The 25231-nt window shown below is 28.4% G+C and overlaps 2 protein-coding genes across 5 annotated transcripts; one reads left to right on the top strand and one right to left on the bottom strand.

Moving 5' to 3' along the window:
• Positions 1-3429: 3429 nt before the first annotated feature.
• LOC111305551 (uncharacterized) lies at positions 3430-7236 on the top strand. Its single transcript, XM_022903190.2, has 2 exons — positions 3430-3751; positions 4304-7236. The coding sequence occupies exon 2, from the start codon at positions 4418-4420 to the stop codon at positions 6557-6559; it is 2142 nt and encodes a 713-aa protein (XP_022758925.2). The 5' UTR covers positions 3430-3751; positions 4304-4417; the 3' UTR covers positions 6560-7236.
• Positions 7237-11376: 4140 nt separating this feature from the next.
• LOC111305552 (zinc finger CCCH domain-containing protein 18-like) lies at positions 11377-17054 on the bottom strand. 4 transcript variants are annotated; one of them, XM_022903191.2, is made up of 8 exons: positions 16741-17054; positions 14626-15578; positions 14368-14535; positions 14069-14248; positions 12640-12716; positions 12345-12518; positions 12109-12235; positions 11377-11760 (listed from the first exon to the last, which is right to left on the bottom strand). In XM_022903191.2, exons 2-8 carry the CDS (start codon positions 15561-15563, stop codon positions 11691-11693), a joined length of 1734 nt encoding a protein of 577 aa, XP_022758926.2. In that variant the 5' UTR covers positions 15564-15578; positions 16741-17054; the 3' UTR covers positions 11377-11690. The 4 variants fall into 4 exon arrangements, with proteins under 4 accessions (XP_022758926.2, XP_022758928.2, XP_022758927.2 ...); XM_022903193.2 differs by having other exon boundaries at positions 12109-12226; positions 16741-17039; XM_022903192.2 differs by having other exon boundaries at positions 16737-17039.
• Positions 17055-25231: the final 8177 nt, after the last annotated feature.

Here is a 25231-nt window from a genome sequence, read left to right on the forward strand (position 1 = left end):
CCCATATAGTTTTTTTTTTCTAATGATTTATAATTAATTTCTTGTTTTATTAAGTAAATTGAAAGAAAATAAATTAAAAAAACATTTTCTAGGAAATTTGGGTTTGATAGCGAAGGTTGACAAAAATGATTAAATGTAATTTAGATTTTCAGCTAAGGTGAAAAAATCTTTTTACATTTTCTCGAGAAATGATGTACGACTTACGACATAACGGTTGCCTCAACTTTCTATCCTCTGGCCTATGATGAAAAGTTAAAATAATAATTACAATAACGATAAAAAACGTAATTTCGTCCCTCGTACAAAATATTTGGAGAAAAAAACAAAGAATGTGGTAAAGGAAGGTACTTCTTTAAGAGCATGAGAAATTCGTTTACGGTAGTAATGCTTTATGAGTGGAGAATTTCCAACTTACATGCATAAAAGTCACTTACATATATGAATGGCTGAATATTTTTAAAAAATAAGAATTATAGCATGCTTAAAGAGGTTGGCAATTCCATAAAAATTCAATTCATTATATATTCATAAATAATTTAGATTTATAAATTGGATTTTTATTCAATTGTGCCTATATATATATATATATATATATATATATGAGGATAAATCAAGTAACATCAATGTGAAATTAATTAATTTTATAATTTTTTAAAATTTAATATATGACTAATATTTTAACAGACTGTTGAATTTAACAATATAATTGTGTCTGTCATACATGTAAAATTTTTAATTGATTTAAATATTGTTTTTTAATATATCCAACAGTTAAAATTTTTTATATTAGACAAATAATTAGTTTTTAATTAACTTGAAATGATGACATATATAATTTACATGAATAAAGTATTAAATACAAAAGTCATATTAAACATATATAAATAACACAAAATTTTATAAATCGATGTAAAGCTTATTTTACATCAATGTAATTAGATTTTTCCTCGTATAATATATAATATAGATCTTCCTTTTTTAGTTTAGAATCCTCGGCCTTGCATGGTAATGGGCCAGAAGGGCCCATTTGAATTGATAAGTTGATGTAAAAATGCTACTTGCGCTAATGCGTCCGCTGTTTTTCTTTTTCTTTTTCTTTTTTTTTCATTTTGTTATGTTTATTAATTAGCTCTTGGTATGAAATTTTTTTATGTATCTAATTTCTTAAATTTATGTAATTCTTTTTTTAATTATTATTCTCTTTATTGTCAATAAAAATTTTAGATATCACAAATAAAATTAAAATATCGTTATGTGTCTTTTTATTTATCATATTAATTATTAATTTTTTAAATATTTTCTAAAAAATATATATGTATATATGATATGATAATCCTTTAATATCATTGTAAGAGTTTAAAAACTTCATGAATAATGTAAGATATGCCCTTTTTTTAGGTTTTTGATAGCAATTCTTTAACCATCAAATAAAACCAATATTGAACCATTCTATGAAATTAGAAAATAATCATGTTTATGATAGTAAATGGTATTTCTAAAACCATGTTGAGGACATGGTTGATATACGTACAAAAGTTGTACAAATTGATGAATAAGACCAAATAAGAATAAGTATTGTCTTTAACTATTGTTATAAATTGAGGTATGGGCCTGGAGTTGTGATTGTGACTGGACGAACCCTCTCGTTTGGGTGGGCCAACCATCTCTAGTATATAGTACAGTTGATTCAATGTTCTTTCTTTTATGGTTAAGCTATGCTATTACAATGGTAGTTCCCGGTTGTCCCCATTGAAGGTATGTTTCAACATTTTAGCCTTTTTTTTTTTTTATACAATCACTAAAATTTTTATTATACTAATATAATTTTTACCTTGAAGATAAAGATATAATAAAGTTTAATTCATAAACTAAAATGTTTACAAATAAATTCATAAGTATATATTAGACAAAAACAAATATCCTTGAAATAAAATAAAATGATGCCACATGTTTATCCCTCATGAAATATTAGATCTACAAATATCTTAGTTAAAATTAAATGATGTGAAATCAGAGTTTAATTAATTAATATATGTAATTATTTAAAAAAAATGATATTTAATGTATTTAAATTTTAAATCAAAATATCTATTTTTAATCTTTAAATTATATTTTTTTATTAAAGAAAAAATTAAATGATATCACATGCTTATCCCTCATGGAAGAGAAGACCTACAAGCACTTAAGATAAGGTATGCCTTTTTCCTTTCTTTTTTTTTTTTTTCTAGCAAGTTTAAGATAAGGTATGCTTAATAATGACATATTTCACGGTCCACTCAATAATTTATAAATAAATTTCAATGTGTTTTGTGGTGTTTAGGTGAGAAAATTATATATATATATATATATATAGAGAGAGAGAGAGAGAGAGAGAGAGAGAGAGGCTTTTGTAGTTAAATGAATTGAATGGGGGGTTAGAAAGGCTAGTACTATGATGTCTAAATTTCGGATTCTTCATTACCATTAAATCTCAATCTACTACTATATATCTACAGGGTGTCAATAAAGTTATAGTACATTAATACCTTGAAAACAACTTCTTACAAGTACAATCAAACTATATAATATATATAGAGTACTATGATGTCTTGACCCATGGTCTACTTTCGGGGTCTAAATCCTTAAAAAAACCAAACCATTGTATCTAGGTTTGATCGATTTGAGATTTTTTTTTTTTTTAATGCGAAACTCCATGGATTTTAGCCACAATCTTCATCGTATCTTAATCAATGATTTGGAACTATAGTAATGAAAAAACTTGAAGCCAAACCAAAAGAATACGTTGGCAGAATTGGGCAAGGTATTAGATGCTATAAAAAAAAATATATTTTATATTTAATATATTAATATTAATTATGATACGATAATTTATATATTTTATATATATTTAATATAAAATAAATATCACGTATAATTAATATGTTTAAATATAATATTAGAAGTGAATTAACTTTAAATTTAAAGTTTAAAATATAATAATTAAAATCATTTATTATCTTCAAACTTGATTTTACAAATTAAAGAAAAAAAAGCGTTACCTATGAAAAAGAGGTGAAAAGTAATATATAACGTATGAAATGAAGGAATCTTGTTTTGCTTTTCTTCTACGTACCAAATATACAAAAGAATGATAAAGATTTTTTTCTTTTCTTTCAATTGAATTATTCATTACCTAAAATAAACAAACAAACAACTAAAAAGAAAACCTTATCCTTTACCCAACTCTTCTTCTTTCCTCTACCGAACATTTTCCCCCAATAAAACATTATTTTCAATATCATAATTATTGCAATATTTAATTATGTATTTTTCGTTATTATTTTAATAAAATATTTAATTATTTTTATATCAAAATAAAAGTAAATTAATAAATACTGTGCGTATTACGCACCATTGTACAAAATAGCATCCTCACTATTAAATACTATTAACACCGTTTACTTTCACTGAAAATTATCATTTTTATTTTTATTATTAATTTTCGCCTACCCCAATTTTTCTGATCGGCGATCGACGGAATCCCTAAATCCTTGCCGTCGATTAATTTTCACTCAAAATCCCCAATTTGAAACCCTAATTTGTTTCCTCCACTCAGTTCAGTGTACTCCCCCCAAAAAAGGTTTGAATTTTTTGTTTCCTTTTTTAATTGTACTGAGATTCAGAAATTAGCTCAAAATCTTGATTTGCTCAAGCTATGAAGGACACGTGCCGATCTGGGTCTTGCTTCACTTCCATTGCTGCTCAAATCTCAGTGAGTTTAGTTTTTTTTTTAAACTTAATTTATGTGGAAATGTTTGCTTAATACTCTTTAATTTTTTAGCTCTTTAGTTAAAATTTGGGGTTAAACTATTTGATTTAAGTATTTTTTGAGCTGTTGAACTTGGATCCGTTTGCCTTTTTTTTAGTTAACTTAGAAATTAGTGTGATTTGGGTTTTCGAATTTTTGCAAATTTAGTTGCTTTTTTATATATTTTTTTACTTTAACTGAGAAAATTATGGAAAAAGGAAGGCAAATTAACTGTAAAGATATGGAATAAACCAAATCTGGAAAATGCTTGGATGTAGTTAGCTTTGGTAATATTGATTGATTGATTTAGCTTAAAATTTTCCTCTCCCTTTGCCTCTCGCTGGTTTCTTAGAAATCGGATAGATCATAAAAGTTAAGATCTTGAATTAAAAGATAAGTAACTAGTGTTAATTGTGTGTTTTGAAAGTTACATGACTTGGTTTATTAGAGTTTTACTTGGAGAAACGAAGCTTGATTTTGGGAAAGATCTAATGTTGTTTTGTTGACCATGTGCAGAAAAAATGAGATGGCTGAATATGATAATTTGGCTTCTTTTATGGTTAAGCATTTTGGGATCAGTATAACTTTTGTTTTGAGAGTTTGGTTTTGAAAATCGTCTGAATTTTCTGAATGGAAGCAAACAAAGAGGAGGCTCTTAAAGCGAAAGAAATCGCTGAGAAGAGATTTTGTGAAAGAGACTTTGCAGGTGCTAAGAATTATGCATTAAAGGCGAAATCATTGTATCGTGGATTGGAGGGTATATCACAGATGGTGTCCACATTCGAAGTTTATGTTGCTTCTGAGGCTAAATGTAATGGTGAAATTGATTATTATTCAATTCTTGGGTTGAAGCCCTCTGCAGAGAAAGAAGCAGTGAAGAAACAGTACAAAAAGATGGCTGTGTTACTACATCCTGATAAGAATAAATGTGTGGGAGCTGATGGGGCATTCAAACTTGTATCTGAAGCATGGACTTTGTTGTCAGATAGATTCAAGAAAAGTTCCTATGATATCAAGAGAAACAAACAAATGCCTTCCGGAGTGGTTCAAACTCCAACATATGCTGCTGCGGTTACAGGTGCCAGCAACTGTTCAAATTCAATCTCACAAGGTAGACTTGATACTTTTTGGACTGTATGCACATCTTGTAAGGTTCAGTATGAATATCTTCGGAAGTATGTCAATAAGAGACTTTCATGTAAGAACTGCCGAGGTACTTTCATTGCTGTTGAAACTGGGTCAGCCCCGGTGAACGGTTCTTTCCCCTATTGTCCTTGGTCTTATGTGCCAAGTAATGGATTTGGAAGTCATGGATATGACGGGGTCACATATGTCCCAACAAATGCTACTTTTTTTACTGGAAATGGGGTCTCAAGTTATCATTCTGGACATGGATATGAGTATGTTCCTAATATGTCATTTCAGTGGAGCTCATTCTCTGGAGCTTCTACTGGGATTGCGGGCCATAATGGAGTGTCAGCCATTTCCACTGATGCTGTTTATCAGACCAACGGAGATGCTAGAGGAGCAGGGTCAAAGGTGAAATCAGGTACCATTGGAAAACGTTCCATGAAAAACTTTGCCTCTCAGACAACTCCAAATTTGTTCAATGGCTATAATGAATCTTCAGGATCTAAGACTGGTGGACTTGAGAAGAAAAGGAAGGTTATTGTTGGTTCCAATTTTGGAAATGGATATGACGACAAGGGATTAAAATCTTCAGAAGCTGGATTAGCAAATGGAAATGGTGTAGAGTCTGATACAAAGTTTTCCAATCCAAGTGAACCTCCAAATAAGCGAGTCTCAATGGCACCTGCATTTGATACTAGAAAGTTGTTAATTGACATGGCGAGGACAGAAATTCGGAAGAAATTGGAAGAGATTAGATTGGCTTCTGAGGCAGTTACAGCAGTTTCAACAGTTAAATTAGGCACCGAATATGATCAACCTCCACCAGCTGGAAAGGCTCCCAAATGGACAAATTTGGCTGCTTCTGTTCATCAATCAGCATCAAATAAAAGTGCACCAATCTCAATTACAGTTCCCGACTCCGACTTTCATGATTTTGACAAAGACAGATCAGAGGAATGCTTCAAACCAAAGCAAATATGGGCTTTGTATGACGAAGATGATGGTATGCCTCGTTTGTATTGTTTGATTCGCCAGGTTGTCTCTATAAAACCATTTAAGATTCTCATCTCTTACTTGAACTCCAAAACTGATAACGAATTCGGGTCAGTGAATTGGCTGGATTATGGGTTTACTAAATCTTGTGGACACTTCAGGGCATGGAATTCTGACATTATTGATCAAGTCAACATTTTCTCTCATCTTCTGAGAGAAAAGGCTGGAAGGGGAGGCTGTGTTCGCATATTCCCTAAAAGTGGAGATGTTTGGGCTGTTTATCGGAATTGGTCACCAGATTGGAACAGGTCAACTCCTGATGATGTGAGGCACCAATATGAGATGGTCGAGGTGCTCGATGATTACTCTGAAGAGCTTGGAGTTTGTGTTACTCCCCTTATCAAATTGGTCGGATTCAAGACAGTATATCAGAGAAATACAAACAAGGATGCCATTAGATGGATTCCGAGGACAGAGATGTTTCGCTTTTCTCACCAGGTTCCATCTTGGTTACTTAAAGCAGAATCTGGTAATTTGCCCGACCGTTGTTGGGATTTAGATCCAGCTGCAACTCCAGATGAACTTCTACATGCTGCAACAGAAGCTAAGGCTAAACATAACCTTGTCATGCAGGAAAAGCATGATTAGTTTGGAATTTCATTTGCCATTCTTACAGAAATTTTAGATTGACTGTAGAAACATTTCACATTTGGTTAACGGCCAAGGCAACATTAACTCCTGATGATTTTAGAGGATGTAATATTTCTGAGGAACAGTATCCGAGCATCTACAATTCTGAATCTATTGACTGTTGATTACCAAAAAAAATGCTTTTCGCAGCTGAGAACTAATGCAGTAAGTTTAATTCAGAGAGGGTCTTGCTCTTCCGTTGGGCCTAATGCAACCACACTTGGCTAGCTACCCGGCCAGTGCAGGTGTTAGACTATCAGGAAGCAAAAGGAAAAGCATAAAATCACTGAATTAAGGTGTGGATGTTGGATCTAGTTAGAGTAAGTTCAATTCTTATGATACAATGGTTTCTTTCTTTTTTTTTTCTTCATCTACGCTCGGCCTGAAGTCTTTCTCCAGAGATCCTTGTTGTAAATTGATATTTAGCAGTTAGACTAATTATCAAACTTAAGCTTATTTTTGCTCAATCATTGTTGTATGCATCTTTGATTTAAGAAATGTAAGCACATGGACGATGCATGAAATGAGCAAATATGCATGTTGTTACTGTGAAATTTTTTGTTTGTGAATTTTGGGCTGTTGTAAAATTCAGTTTTTTTTTTTTTTTTTTTTAATATTTCATCCAATTTGGCTTACAGGTGTTTTTCTTCTATCTATAAAAAAGATTGCAATCTAAAGATAGAAAAAAAGTTACAGAAGTTGGAATTTAAATTTTAGATCTATTGGAACCTCTATAATTATACGAAATAATTAAGATAAACTTTGGTCAACTCATAGGTGCATTTACAAATTATTTTTTCTCTCTTGGCCTAATAATTAAGAGATTTTAAGAAAGACATACGGGTGTGATTTTTAACCCTGTTATCCTCTTTTTACTCGTAAGAGCATTTGCCCTCTTATGAACAAAAAAAAAAAACCTTTCCCAAATCACATTCTTTACATCAAATTATTCAAATGAATACGATAGCATCTCTGCCACTGCTACCCCTGAACTGAGCAGAGGATCACGTGGAGTAAACTCTTTTACCTCAACTTGTTAACATTCTTTTCGCTCAACGCCAGCAATTAAAGACTAATGAATTGATGCTTATTCTCTTAAAATTTAAATGAAATTCAACTTCAACTTTTGAAACCAAATTAAATAAAATATTAATATTCGACCAAAGTAATAAATGGCTAATTTTAAAAGCTTACATATATGACATGAAACGCTTTTATTAAAGGCTGATTTTTGTTTTCTCTTTTTTCAACTCAGATGCAATACATGTAAATTTAGAATCCCTTTGACAGCATGGTAGGAGTACTTCCCGGCGCAATGTGATGTCAAACTATCTTCAGAATAATGGCTCGTTATCAAACTATAAGATATCATGTCATATATCATGTCATTCAAACTGGAATCTCAAACTATCTTCGGAATATTGATTCGATATCAAACTATAAGCCAATGATAATGAGAACAATCCCATGTTTTCCAACCCCCAAATAAGTTTTATCCTCCGCTAGTGTGGTCTTATAGAGGCACAAGTGTTGTTTGTGGTAAGAGACTCTCGCAATCAATGACGAATATGAAATGAAAAAACTTAGATAAGATACCTTTAGAAAGCTATTTTTAGGATAACAATTTTTTTAGTATGGTGCAAATAAACTATTGAAAGCTTAATCCTCATTATACAATACTTAAATGAAAAGATTTAAAATTATGCTTCTAAAATATTTTAAACACGCATGAATTATAAACCAACAAAGAAAGTGAGAACGTAATTTTTTAAGTGATTGTATTGCAAAGATGTGTTACAATGAGTGTTAATGAAAATATTTATAACCCTAATTGGTGTTTGAAATACCCATCCATGAAAATTCATGTCACTCTTTTTTTTTAGAATCATAACTTTTAGAGTGAAGAGATACTTTCAACGAACATATTTATCAAAATTTTAAAACTTAACTAATTGAGTTTACCATTTAATTAACTAAGATAGTCTATTAATTAGTGGACTATTTAAGTTCCCAATTTAGTCTAATCGAAATAATTCCGTTAGTCAAACTTATTCTGGAATGCTCCTTATTCTACTAAGTCGATTAATCAAATAGTAAAATTTCCAAACATATTTTTTAACATTTAAGCAATTTTATTTAAATTAATTAATTAGTTGGTTAACCAGGCTTAAATTCTGGGGTGCTTGTGAATACAGCCTATCCTTTTTAACCAAGCCTTACCCATTTATTTACATGTTATTTTATTATTAAATCATAAAGTATTATTTTATATTAATATTTAAATTATATTTTATAATTCAAATTAAATAAAAAATATTACTCCTTAACAAATAATTTACCCGGATTGAGTTAGATACCCAACAACAAGTCTCTAGACTTGATGTTACTGATGATTTACTATATATAGGAGAAAGTATTCTCCATTGCTAAAAATAATAATAAATCGTAATTCTGATAAAAATTTAAATGAAATTTTTTATTAAAAATTATTAAATAAAAATTAAAATTAATAGATTGAAAGATTTTATTACATAAATTAAGTATATAATTTTTTAAAAAATTTTAAAACTTTTATAAAAAAAAAAAAATTATATAAGTTTTGCCCTTCTCGCCCATAACTTGGTTGCCTATTGAGCAAAACTTGTTGACTTGATTCTATACATCACCCCAACCAAGGTGTTGCTCACAAGACAAAGTGTTTAAAAAGAGAGTAAGTGTTTAAGGAATATTAAACAAAATCTTGTTCCCTCCATATTAAATTGTAAGTCTCCTTTTGAGTTTCACAAATTTTGAAAAATAAAATTGATTTTGATGTATTTAATATTAAATTTTAAAATTGATATTTCATAATTTTTAATGTCAAAATAAATTATTTAAAAAATAATTTTAAAATATAAAAAAATGTAAGAGATTTAAATGTTAAAAACAATATATAATTTCAAAAAAAAAAAAATGAAACGGAAAGAATATTACTTTATTATCATAGTTGATTACAAATTACATATGGAGCACATGACATCCCTATATATCAAATTAGAATATACCCTCAAATTGCACATTAACAATTTTTTAAAATCTACTATAAATTATATGTAGAAATTTAAACCGTATTTGTTGAGCAAATCTTGTGAAGAAAATTGTAATAACTTTAGGTAAAATGTCAAATAAATTGAGTGTGAAGTTTTAACATAAAAAATAATAATTTTTTTTAGTTTTAATTTCAATCATTGATATTTTACCTAATAAATTAATGTCTCAAAATGTAGCTATACATGGGGATTAATTTCTTTGTCAACATACATAAATGAAAATACAGAAACTAATTTTATGTTGCATCCAATGAAAGAGCAAAATTGATTGACAAATTCAAAATAGCCAAAACTACCATCATGAAAGAACATTAAATTTTTCTTTTTTTGATCAAATGAAAGAAAAAGGGGAAATTAATTAGTGATAAAACTCAATCGAAAAATTAATTAATTAATTAAAAGAAAAACACCCATTTTTACCGGATAGCAAATGCACCAAAGAGCTGTGCCATCAAGGAATGAAAGGTGATGGGATGGGAATGGGGGCAATATGGGGTCCACAAATCTTGATTAAAATCAAAATCAGGTCCACTTATCTTCTTATCTCATCCATCAAAGCCGCTTTAAGAACATGCAATTCTAACCTCTCTTATCATAAAGTCAAATAATCTGATTGGTTCCCAAAGAGGAACTTGATTTTCATTTTAAGGAAGAAATTGACTAACATGAAAAATGACCACTTCTGGTACAAGTTGCCAAATATTTTATTAAAAAAAATGGACTCATGGCACAATCATAACCACACACCACTAATCATCATTACACATCTTTAATTCCCTAATTTAAGGGCTTTTTTTTATATAAACAAGTAGCAATGGTGGTGCCCTTTGCATCCAAATTACAATTTTTTTTTTGTATGAATCATATATATATATATATAAAGTAATTAAACCAAATATTTAATTTATAATACAAACACATTTAAAAATTGATAATCGAGTCGATAATATTTTTTAGGAGCTGTTATGGAGTGTCTATAGACATGGCTTAAAGATTATTTAGTTTCCATTTAAAAAAAAAAATTGCACTTGATATATTACTTTTACTAAATTAAAAAAAATATTAATTATACTTTTCTTTTTTAAAATAACATCTTAATTAATATCATAATGCACAATTCATGAATAAATTTTTATTTATATTCGTATATTAAATTTAACACAATACTATAAATCATATTTTAAAATTTATTAATTAATAAATAAATTATGAACATAACCAAATTTATTTATATTTAATTTATTTACATTCGAAGAAGTAAATTAATAAGCATTCAACAAATAATTCATAAATAAATTTAATTTTTATTTATTTATATTTATTTATTAAGTCTAAAATATAATCACGAACAATATTTCATATTCGATTTATAGACATCCCTAACTACTAGCTAATATTTCTATATTTTTTATTTTAAATTTGTGAATAAAAATAATTAAATTAATTAAAATAAAAAAAAATTCAACCTTATGCATTGATATAAAACATAATGTATATTGTATCCAAGAAGTTGGTAATTGGTAAGGAAAGGGTGCAACTTTGTATAAATTAGAATTATTTATAATTTGTTATTCAATGCAGCAGAGATTTTTCTACATCTTCTCTTTCATCTGACCCCTGCATATCATATGTTTTCTACTAACCTTTTCTTGTTTCAACTAATAGAAGACTATATATTACATTCCCTTCTTCTAAAGACCCACTGCTCTCTGCCTGACTTTTTGTGATTATATTAATTTAGTTAAAAAAAAAAAAAAAAAGAACAGAAAAGGACTTGGACCCTATTACATATTAGTTTCTATATTCATGTTTCTTTGGAATCTTCTCCATTGAAGTAAACTGGAATTTCTAGTGTTTCTCTCCTTCTGTTGGTATGAACTATGAAGATGCTGTCGGCCCGATGATGTTGAGGTGAAATTTAATAAGAAAAAAAAGAAATTTCTGTTGTTGAAATTCGGTCCTCTACCTCTATGGTTCATGATTTTCCTGTGTCTGAGTCTCTATATAACTGTTGAAATGCCACTCGCTATTGGAGATGCAAATGGGCTCTCTGGAAGATTGAGTCCTTGGCTGCTCCGAAAGAAAAAGGAAAAACCAACATCAGAAATGCAATTTAATTCAGTCATGGACAAAATCTAGAGCTCCTGTCCCTTTAAAAGATTGAACAACACGGCACGATGCATTAACAGCACTATTCTTTATCTGCCCTTGAACAGCAACATAAAAGCAAAGGGCATGCATGGTTCATTAGCTTCTCAGAGTAAAAGAGGTATGAAATGTACAACCTAAAAGCTTGCAAAGCTTCATCATGTCTTAGTAATTTATTCATAGCAATTTTAATAATGAGTCGAAAAGCAAAACTATCCACATGTGCTGCTTTCGAAAAGGAGGGGGGAAGAAAGGAAAAGAAAATCATACCTATCCTGGTCAGTATAATTGGTACTTGTATGCCTGACTTTTTCCTCACTGGTGGAATCAGTGCTCAGAACATCCAACAAATAATTGAATCGCTTGGCAGAAGGGAAATCTGCTTGCTCTGCACAGGCTAGAGCCATAATTAGAACGAAGGGGTGTAAGGAAACTTTAAGAAAGATAAATACATAGCAAAAATGAAGAAACCGGCAAATAGTTGATTCACTAAGAAATTATTATACCATCTGTGAGTGTCAGTTCATCAATTGAGTAGCCAAAATAGGAGTGATTAGTCGATTGTTGCTTGGGGGCTAAATGCAACTCTGAGAAACGCCTTCTCTCAAACTCCAGTGTTTGCTCATGATCCTCAATAAGCTGCTTTCGAAATATTCTTGCATGATCACAAACTCTTGGCGCTATAAAAGGACAGGCAATTCAATGTCATCAGATTAAGCAACCAAACTGGAAATAAAAGATAAAACAAGCATCAAATAAAAAAAAAGTAGTATATTTTAACAAATTAAAAGAGATATTAACTTGATTGAAGCTCCATTTCTCCATCTATAAAGTGTGGACTGTAATACATAGGATGCTGTACTTTCTCGGTATACTTCCTGCAAAAAAGGAGATGGAAAAAAAATCTGTAAGCATCAATGTGTCTTTGAAAACTAAACACAAGAAACAGTAAATAGTGCAGCACACTGTAGTGAATTTAAGAAAAAGATTGTAGCATTATAAGGCAAAAACATTGATAAAATACTTATCCAATAAGATAATCACACAGCAATAAAAAAAAAAAAAGCTGCATGCTTTAGTGATTACAAAAACCAGGTGGAAAGAATAAAGCTAGCATGAACCAAGGAACACGAGCCAGCTGGAAGTAGCCTATTAATGCTTTTGGCAATTAGTAAGATACAAAAGGTTCAGATTCATTATTATCTACATATATGGAAAGAGTATCCCAGTCATATTCTTGGCACCGAAAAGCACCCTTTTACCAAAACAAACTCCTATGATTACTTTTGCCTTAATTTTCAAGTTTCAGTACAACTATCATCTTAGCAAACATTATTGGAATCCATACAATGTGTACAGAAGGCGATCACACCAGTTGTAGCACTCATCGGAATAAAAAAAAAATGGTTTGCATGTAGAGATCACAATCAGGTCAGGAGGAACATGAACACTCAAGCACACATAAAAAACCTGACCTGGCCTTTGAGTTTGCATCCCAAGTTTTTAATTTAAACAATATCAACCAGAACATGTCCCCTTGCTAATTTGCACCCTCAACTAGCATAATTCACTCAAAATTATAATAACTCTACCCACTAGGACATCCCAACAACTAGTCAATCGCTAACAAAAAGTTGAAGTTTGGGGCAGAAATACATTGAATTTGAGGTTTAAAGTGTAAATTGACGATCAGCTCATTCAGGCAGAGATGCATATTTACCTTGAATATGAAACATTATAAAGAGAGATAAGGAGATAAGGTTTAAGTAATCCGCAATCTTTAGTCAAATCTGATAACTAATGTCGCTGACCCACCAAATGCTTTATGTTTAAAAATCATCACGTCTGGTGGACCCAAATCAAGAACAAGCACGTTATCAGAAACTATAATTCCTCACAACCACTACAATTGAGCAACGGGGGAGAGAAAAGGATAAGAAAGCATCTTTTGTTTTTGTAAAATTGAGTGAGAAGTAGTTTTTCTGAATGAATGTCAGGTGAGCCCCAATCCTAAAATATAGGAAGGCAAATTACTGATATAGCCTTATTTTATATTATTATTTTATTACTTTTGTGGTTTTTATGCAAATTCCATATTGTGTTGATGTCACTTGACTCGTGACGACACCAAACTCAGCAATGTGCATTATATATTATAGAAGTATAGATTAAACAAGATGAAGTACTAGACAATGTGATAATTTACATGTAATGGAACCAGAAATGTTACCTGTCAACAAGCCTTGACTTTTCTCTGTAAGGTTTTACCAGAACACGAGCCCCACATACAAAATGAGGATTTCCTTTAGCCAAAATTAGCTTCACTGTCTCAGCATAAACAAAAGTGACAAACCCGAACATCCTCTTTTGTTGGCATGGAATCCTGACATCTTGAACAGGTCCGAATTTGCTACAAAACAATTTTAAAGAAAAAAAGAAAACATATGAAATTTAGAACGAAAATACCATATTCAGAACAAATACAAAAATTATAAGGAACTCGCAATTATCTCGTTATGATTTCCTTACTTGAAGTAGTTGGAAACGTCTTGTTCTGTAAAGGTACTCTCAGCTGGGAAGGTAAGATATATCTGCCTAGAACCAGCAACTATTCCACCAGGATCACTCCTCTCGCCAGAAGTCTCCAGGTACTTTGGAGCATCTTCTGCCAATATCACTGAGTGCTGCCCATGAGGCCTGTAAACGAAAATGACAGTTTAATCCAAAATTTTTTGTTAATTGTGAAAATGCAAGATCCAAAATAAACATAACATTCACATATTGCACCTGTCAATGAGACGAATGCTGTTCTTCAATCGAGCAAGAAGTTTCGTCAGACTATAACCTGCCTTACCGTGTCTTTGGCTCTCTGTAAGGTACCCCTCAGCCTGAAGTGTCCTTCCATACTTTTCGTAGTACAACATTGGCAAAGAAGCAATAGAGACAGGCAATCCTCTCCTCGCTTTTAGAAGCTCAGTGAGCTCCAATTCTAGCTTTTCAAGAGTCCCAGGAGAGATTACACGATCATCATTCCCAACATCATTCGAATTCAGGCCGAAAAGCTGAGAAAAGCTCTCTGGCATAGGATAGCCATGGAAATACCTACAATTGTTTCCATGTTTACAGAACCCCTTGTTGAAGTAATGGCAAATCTTAACAGGAAATTCAGGCAAGCTTGGGGACCTCCGGCTGGTTCTTGCACCCAATGCAGGTTCTGAATAATAGTAATTACTCAAAAACTCGGAACTAACAGAATTGGCAGATTCTAACTGATCTTCCATATTCAAGAAATGCATTTGGTTTTGGAGACGATAATCTTCAGCAACAGCACCTGGTGGGACAAATTCCAAATCATTAACATGTTGATCAGCAGACACTTGGGGATCCCAGAAAGGAGTTGCAGCTCTTATAGTAGCAGCAGTCGAAGCCGCGCGTGCTGAAGCAGGGGAATACGTTGTAAACTGCACAGGGAGATCGGTGACAGGGGTCGGGCTCACCTGAGAGGGTGAGATTGGCACAGAAATGGCTGCTTTGTTTAAGCTAAGTTCAGATTTCGCTTTGTGGATCAAAGAGTGGAGCAAAGTATCAGGGCCAAAGGCCAAACGGATCATGTCCCGGTCCCCATGGTCTTGTAAAAGGAGATAGCCAATAATTTTAGAGACATTTTCAGGCTCTAGCTGTTGGATTCTATTGTACACAACTTTGGTCGATTCTGTAAAATCCATCTCAGTTTCTCAACCCTGCAAGTACATGTAAATACATAAATAAAAGCATGTAGGAAACAACAGTCAACACCTCAAATATACGTGTCACTAACAGAAAGACAAGCGCATAAAAAGGACTGTAATGAAATAATTGCAAATCAAATAAGGCGAATAAGCCTGGAAAAAGAGACCAAATACATCTGATTCTAAGCAGGGAAAAGCCACCAACATTATCTGTACGGACTATCATTTCCCTTATATTTCAAGACCATAAATAGAATTAACATTAATACTTATAGAATGACCACAAGTTCAAACCATATGGCTAACAGGCTAAGAAAGCGGTGGATCCAGGTAAAAAGTAAAAGATGACAGCAAAATGAAAAGCTGGAAAATTTTCCAGCCACAGAATAGCTAATTTGCTACAACAACGGCTGTGTTTAGCATAACAGGTAATATAAACTGTCTTAGAACCAAACCATGACTTAAAAAATTAACCATAAAGCCAATAGAAAAAAATGTGCTCTTTTTTTTTTTTTTTTGGATCCTGGGTTTACGCCCAACAACGACCAACCACAAAATATTTGTAAGTTTCCATATGAAAAAAAAAAATCAAAATTTAAACTTGGAATAGTTGTAAATGATTGGATTTGAAGAAATTATGAAACCCCAGAAAAGAAAACTACAGAATAGAGGTGGCAAATATTAAATTTTAACTTTTTTTTTTAACCTTTCTATGTATCTTCTCCTTTCCCATTAAAGAGAAACTCATTTTTTTGTGCTGGAAACAAGTAGTCCAGCAAATTGGACAGTTTTGGTTATTAATTTAGAAACATTTTTCAAGCAAGACCATGTTCAAAATTCATAAGCATTAACCAGTAAAGAAAGCCAAAAAAAATTCAAAGCTTCTGCTTGTTTTCTGCTTGAACACAACAATGAACCACTGAAAATGCATTCAGAGCAGAAAAGCAGAAGTTAAACCACAGTTGAAAGAGAAAAATATGAACCAGAACCTTATAAAACCTGAGTATCTAGTCATTTTAAAAACAATTAAACCACATTTCTTTGAGAACCCATGTCGAAAAATACAAACTTCACCAGAATTAACCATTACAAAGAAACCCAAAAAAAAAAGTGAAAGTCCAAAGGAAAAGCAGACTTTGAAAGCTTTTTTATAGCAAAGATCTAACATACCCACCAAATCTAACAGGCCTCTGAAGATGAAAAACACAAATAATCAAAGGAACCAATTCGAGGCCTCAAATTCTTCCATGGCCATCATTATTTTCTCCCCCTTTTTCTTTCTCTCTCTTCCTCTAGAGTTTACTTTCTTTGTTTCTTTTTTGCTCCTACTACTATAATTTTATCTTCTCCCTCTACAAACGACACCCTGCTTAAAATATTTCAAAATGACAGAAAGGATAGCCTTTAAAGAGAGCCTTGTCTTTGGCTCAAATCAACACATACTTGAATAAATATACACTCATTTTCCCCTACCTCTCCTCTCTCAACAAAAAAAAATCACATGAAAAAAAAATTATACTATATAAAGAGAAAATAGTTTTGATTGATTTTATTTATTTATTTAATTAAAAAAAGTCACTACTTTCCCATTTGTTGTTGTTGTAATGTTGTTGCTGTCGCCCTTATCTTTTTCTTTTACTTAAAAAAAAAATTTTCAAATGTTTTCTTGTTGCCACATATTTTTTTATTTAAATAAAAGAATATTTTTATATATTATGAAATTCCAGGTTGTAGTTGCTGTTACAGAAAATTTCGTGAATTTTATTGAAAATGCGCCTGGATTTCCGAAACAGTTTTGTCTTTTAAAATGACGTTATTGCCCTTTGCCATTTTCCGAAATGCCCAATGCATGTGAGCATGTCTTTGTTTCATTGTTTTATTTTATTTATGGAAAAAAATATAAATCAACTTGTCCGGAAATATCTATGCGGCAAACTGGCCAGCTTTTTCTAATTAAAAAGTCGAAACTCAACTTCGATTTGTCTTTGTACTGCTTGAGGAGAAAAAGAAAATATGTGCTATGCCGAACGAAATATAAACCTCAATCTCACCGTTGGATCAATGAAAATAGATGAACGGCTATGATTAGCGTTTCGGAAATCTATCAGGTCAAAGAAACAGTCTGGTTCCAGGTGCTGCGCAGAATGCGGATAATCACAGGGAACCATTGCCCCCAAATATTTAGGTGGGGCCCACATCATCCGTAGCCCCTATCCTAACTGGCATTTATGGACCCCACTTTCCAACCCAGTTCACTTCCCCGCGATTGGTGCTCCGAGTTCTCTCTCAGTAACTTTATTTTTTCATTATTTCTTTGACATAAAATAAAACGATAAAAGGATTTTTAATTTATTTTAATTCGGCCATGCAAAATTAATATTTAATAAAAAGGGCAAAGGGGAAAAAGGTAGAGAAGGTCAAACCGGTAAAAGGGGAAAAGTCGAGGGTAGTTACAGTAAAACGGAAAATTGGATGAGGTAGTGACCGGTTCAACCGGCAGGAAAAGTGGGATTGCCAGTTACGGTCAACGGCAGACGGAACGAATCCTAGATTTCGAAGAATCCAATCTGATTTCGAGTTTCAGATTGCTGGAAAAAAGGTCGGGTCGTTAGGGCTCTCCGTTAGAACCGGGACTTTCCGTTAAACTTCCGGTAATTTTTCCCACTTCTTTGAAGTTTGAAGTTAAGTCTCTTGCTTTACATTTTTTTCTGGCTATTTTTTGCTTGTACGTTCAGTTTATGTCATTTTTGCACCTACAACAAAAATGTGTTGTAACAGTAATTGATTTTTATAATTTAAAAAAAGTACTTTTTTTTCATTTTAAATTGGCTGGATGTGATTGATTTTCATTAAATTTAAAAAATATTTATTTTAATATTTAATATTAAAATTTAAATATTTTTATAAAACTAATGTTTAATGATATTTATTGTTAAAGGGTAAAAATAAATTTTAAAAAAAAATTTTAAAACATAACAAATAAAAATTTTAAATATTTTAAAAAATAATATAATTTTAGGATTTCTCAAAAAAATAAATAAAGAAAAAATAGAACGGAAAGATTACTTGATTTAATTTAGTTTTATTTTTCAATAATTTTTAATTATACAAAAAATTATATTTTTCCAACATTTTTATTTAGCTCTAGTTTTTTTCTTGATTTGATTTATTTTTATGTTTATTAATAAATAATTATTTTTTAAAAAAAAATTGTCTTAAAACTTTTACTTCAAATATTAGCAAAAAGAACTTATATTTTCATTTAATAAAGTTTAGTTTTTTATATCTTATTTATTGAAAAAGTAAAATTTCATCAATATTATTTACATTTTATTGGACTTTTGAATTAAATTTTGCTAATTATTATTTTAACTCATTGGTTAAATTTAAATTTGATAATTTTATATATTTATGTTATATTTATTTCATATCAAATATATGTAAAATATAAAAATTATTATGTTATAATTCACATCGATATACTAAAAGTAAAATATATTGTTTTTTATTTTTATTAATTATATATATTTTTAATTAAAATTTTAAATTATATAATTATTTTTATATTATAATATCATCGTTTTATGTTTAAAACTAAAATGTGCAATTAGAATATAATGCATCGATATAACTATTTTAAGTTTGAATATTGAGATCATTAATATGGGTGAAATATTACGAGAAAACGATGAGTTACGCTCTTTATGATTTTTTTTTTTATTTTTATTTTGCCACGATTACACTCTTTATAGTTCAAGCCTCCATGGATTTATATGTAAAAAAAAAAAAAAATTACTTATTTAATTATGAAATGCGTTATAATTTACCTATCTTACCAATAATTATACTCAGAGTAGTTCATAGGATTGATTTTGAATAATAAATATTTTAAATCTGTTGTCATTGTTATTTTATTTTGAAAATATTTATATTGACTAAAATTCAATTCTGAGTTGACGTTAATTTGTTTGTGATATCAAATTCATTAAGAAACTGTATAATTTTTTTATATTTGAAATATCAACATTTAATTTTTAATTAATAAAATTAAAAATCCAATATATTTAAGTGTAGATGTATATAGTAATGCTAACATTTGGAGTCGTTAAATAATTTAATCAAATTATTTGATAACCGTTTTGTTCAACAGTGAAGTCGCTCTGATATTCCAACATTTGATTTAATAAGTCATAAAATTTCCGTTACTTAAAGGGTAAGATTTGAAATTTTCATTCTTAATATATTAAAATATCATGTCATAGCATAAACAATACGTTTTAATCCTCTAACCTCGCTTAATTTGATAAAATTAAAGCTTTAATACTAATTTCAAATTAAAAATCAAGCGACTATGAAAGTGCTTACAATTTGTAACCAAAAAAAAATTTTAGTACTCCTTCTGTCTTTTTATTATTATTTTTTTTAAGAAGTTTTAAAATTATATATTTTTTTTAACATCTAACAATTTTTTTATTTTTTAACATTAAAAATTATAAAATTTTAATATTATACAAAAATTACAAAATTTTAATATTATAAAAAAAATAAATTTTAATATTAAATATATTAAAATAAAAAAAATTAACTTCATAAAAAATCAATATATGACAAATGAGACGAAAAAAGCATCATTTACACAATCTTCAAAGAACATAGTGGCAGTGTATCCAAGAACTTATTAAAGAATATCTTTTTGCAATTTTTTATAATTAGATTTTTGGAAATTATCATTAATTTTAAGCAAAACTATTCATTAGCCTCGTAAATTGGGAATTGGTTGACAAATCCCAGACTCTAAGGTTTCAATCCAATATTCCGTGTGTAAAACGTTGCTTAATTAATCGGTTGCCAAAGTTCCATTAAGTTTGTTATAAAGTGTGATTAAGGCAAAAATATGACAATTGATGATTTTAAATTAGATACAATGATATCATATAAAAGTAATATAAAAAATATAAAAATAATATAGTTTAAAATTATTATAAAAATTATATATAAATTTATAAAAAGTTAAATTTCTTATATATTTAATATTTTAATATGAATTATAATATAATTATTTTTATATTTTATATATATTTAACATAAAATAAATAAATACAAATATATAAATTATAAAATATATAAAGATTAATTATCATGAGTTTAATTAAAAATAATTAAGGTTTGTGATTTGGACACATTAGTTATTATCAACCGACAGTAATTAAAAATAAGTAAGTGACCCACGTTTCATGTCTTTTCGGTTTTTTTCATTGATGCCCATTTTAAGCAATTTGATTAGAATTTGTACGACATATTAAAGCTACCTTAAACTTTAATTTAGTGCCAAATAAGTAATTTTACTGTTTATTTTATCGTGTGTCTATATATATATATTAAAGAGGTACGGTTGAGGTAGTAAAGTAACTACCTAGGCCGATGAACCACACCTTTTCTTTAATTGCTCAACATCCCTGACTTTATATGTTTGGTCCAATTTTGATGGATCCTGGTTTAAACGGTGATAATTTTGACACCATCCATCTAGCCTACTAGATTAGTATTTATCTAAAAGTAGATTATTTTCCATCACATAAACTCATAAATACAATTATATTAAAATTGTTCCAACTTAATATAAAACTTAATTTTTAAATAAATGGCATGCGTGATTAAAGTTCATTTGAGGGATATTTGTCGTAGTAATAATAGTAGTTATATTTTTTTGGGTTAAATTTGATTTTTGTCCATGAATTTTGGATTAATTAAGTCATAATAACTTTTACTTTATTAAGAGTCAAATACGAATATCAATAGGTAAAATATAAATAGGGTAGAGAGTATTTTTTGTTTTTTAAATTTTTAGATTATATCTAATTTTATATTCATATCAAATGAATATTTTAAATTTATTTTTATTCATATTTTTACAGATATTTAATGAATTTGAATAGTTTTCATAACGATAACTTTAAAAAAATAAAAAATAAAATTTATTTTTTAAATAATTTTGTTTTTATCTTGTATATTTAGATAATTTTGTTATAAATATTTATTAATATATATTTTTAATAAAATATATTAATTTTAATTAATCTAAAATATTAATTTATATTATTTAATAAAAAATATATTTATTAAATATATAAATATATATGTAGGATACGATTATGAGATAGATATCATATCATCCATCCCAATCTTCATATCCAATAAAAATTTAAAATCATACCCATCTTTATTTCCATCCACATGCTCACAATATAATATTCATCTTCATTTTAATTCGTATAAAAAATCATATTCTTCATTAATTATGGATAAAATTGATATCGTTAGGTCAAATATAAATTAACATCATTGACTTAATATTATAAGTGAAAAAATAAAATATGTAACTTGAAAATACTTGATTTTATTAAAGGATAATCTCAATTCAAATTGAGACAATTATTTTAAATAATTTTAATTAATTTATTGATACTCATGTGTTAACTGTTAATATATGTATATTTTTATATAATTATTATAATTATATTACTTTTTTTGAATAATTATACCTGCATATATTTAGTTATTTATATGTATTTATATTTTATTTATATAGTACATTTAATTGATATAATTTTTCAAAATCAAATGAATGCAAAACCTTTATTCTAGTAACGAAATGCAGACATCCATCAAGTACATATTAAAACTAAACCAAATTTATTAAAAAAAGTATAAAACTAAATCAAACCTACTAATAATAAAATTAACTTGCATTAGGGTTTAAAGGTTTTAAAATCTCTACTTGTCAATGAAGTAAAATGGATAAATCACTAAATCAGTCATACTTGTGGGTGAAAATGTGAACCAATCAAGAAAACAGAAAAAAAAAAAAAAAAAAAAAAGGAAGGAGGAAAGAAAGAAAGTTGAAAAACGTAAACCGAACTTTTTTTAATGGTTAATGACAGTAAGATATAGAATAATTAAATAATACAATAAGTTAAGTTTTATTATATATATATATATATATAGAGAGAGAGAGAGAGAGAGAGATATGCAAGAGATTGATCTATATGTTGAATTAGAATGTTTTTGAATACGCTTAAAGGGTTATAAAATAAAAAAAATTGAATGAAAAATTTTTACTTGATTTTAAAATTTTCTTATAACATTTTTGTTGATAAAGTGAAAAATTCGTCAATAATTTTTATATATTATAATTAAAAACATATAATTTATAATTATTATATTATAAATAATTAATTATAATTTGAAATCTATCAAAATTTTATATAAATTTTATATTCATGATTAATAAAATTTTACATATTTTTTATTATGATTTTATAATTTTAAAATTAATCATAAAAAATTATAAATAATATATTCTCATTATAAATAGATAACTTAAAAAAAAAATTGAAACCATCACTCGCATATATATATATATATATATAAATGCATAATAATATTAATTAAAAAAATAAAAAAAGAAGGAACGAAATAGGCGGACGAGGAAGTGCGGAGTGAGGACCGCGGGCGATGGATACTGTGATTGTCTCCTTACCACCACAATCCAAAGCAGAACATGTCACGTCTCTTTCTGTCCCTCTCCACTCGACATGTTCAGACGCCGAGAGAAAGTGAGACATTAAGGAACAATCCCATCCCCTGGGCCTAAGTAAAGCTCTCTCTCTCTCCTATGTATCAAATTTGTGGCCTGCAGTCCATTCACATGACCACAGCTTGTCACATTCATAAATCTAAATTTGGCACTGAAGTTTCGCTAATAATAAGTCGGAGGAAAGTCCATAATCATCCACGCGTTTTCTTGAAAAAATAACATTAGGTTTTAAAGTGGGTTTGTTTTTAAATTTAATAATTTTAAATATGATATAATAATATTATATAAATATATATTTTTAAAATACACATTTCATTTTTATTAACATAAATTTTGATATTACATAATTTATATCGTATACGTATTAATATATTTAAACATGTGATACAATACGAATAATATATTTAATTTAATTTTTTTTATATGAGTATAAATTTAATATATTTAATATATTTAACACGTTAAACATATTTTATATATTTAATTTAATATAAATAAATAAAAATTATTTAAATTATTTATTTTTTAAATTATGATACTTAATTGTTATTTAATATCAAATAAAAATTATTTTAAACATTTAATTATGATATTCATTTAATAATTATTATAAAATTATTTTTATATTAGTAATATAAATACAATAAAAATATTAATGTTAATCCTATACATTATTGTTTTATTCTTTAATTTTTAATAATTTTTCATTTTGAATTTATACTAAAAATTAATATAATTATGTAATATAAATTAAAATTAAAATATATATATTAAATACATATTAAATGAGTGTTAAATTTTTTTATTTTTTAATATGTAAGTATTTTTTTATATTATTAATATATTAAATTTATTAAGTTGTAAATGATTGATAATTTATAATTGCTTATTATTTTAGTCATGTTTATTTGTGTATATCCATGTTAGTCATATCTATTTACTTATATACATATATACATATTATTTATATTTATTAATATCATATTTAAATAAATTAATTGTACATGTGTCTAATAGTATTATATCATGTGTAATACATATATTAAACGTGTCATGTTTATGTTCATAATTTAAACACATTTCATAATTCATGTCTTGTTCATATTTTAATATCACAAAAATACGAATTATTAAGTCTAGTTGTTTCATTGTTGATTTTTTATTTGACATTTAAAATTTAAAATCTGTAATATTTTTTACTATGACTTTTATGTAAAAAATTAAACATATAAACCTAAACGATTTGTTGTATCTTTTTAACTAGCAATGGCTCAAAAATATTGATTAATTATGAATTTTTATATCATATATACACATGAGAATAAAATTATTTAATAATTTAAAATATAACATGCTAATACGATATGAAAATAATACGAATAAATGATATAAAAATAATATGATTTAAAATTTTAAAAAATCATAAATAAGTTTAATAAAATAAAAAATATATTTTATATTTTTATATTGATACGATTATAATACATGATTTTTGTATAAAACATAATAAAAATATAATATTTTTTATAACATGATGACATGAATTATCGAGATTTTCATATTTGGGTAGTCTAAAAATTTAAATGCACTAGACAATGGGTATTGTTTTATCCCTCACTAATCAAATTTGAGAGCGTGGGTACGAAGCCACCACCTTCCTTTGTTGTCCATGGATGACTGTGTTGCTAGAATGACAAAGACCTCAATTCTGATCCATCATCAATCGGCCATTGGCCCCCGCTGGTAATCAGTATGCAGTGAAGATAAAATCATTCCTGTGATTGGGAGTTGCCGCTTATGGATTCTGCAGCTCTGCTCTTTCTTTTTTATGTACGCAATGAAACTCCATTAATATTTTCAAAAGAAATTGATACATTTTTAAACATATATGAAAGTGTTAACATGATATCCTGGATCCCTTCAAGAATTTATTTTGTTGGGAATATTACACTTTTGACCATTATGGCTTAACAAATTTTGGATTGCCTTAAGTGTCCTAAATTACTAATTTTCTATTTTAATAAATTGACTAAACCAACAATCCATCTTTATCTCTATTGTTAATGAA

This window comes from Durio zibethinus, chromosome 21, assembly GCF_047325235.1.
Source record: "Durio zibethinus cultivar Kanyao isolate XHJ-2024 chromosome 21, ASM4732523v1, whole genome shotgun sequence".
NCBI classification, from domain to species: domain Eukaryota; kingdom Viridiplantae; phylum Streptophyta; class Magnoliopsida; order Malvales; family Malvaceae; genus Durio; species Durio zibethinus.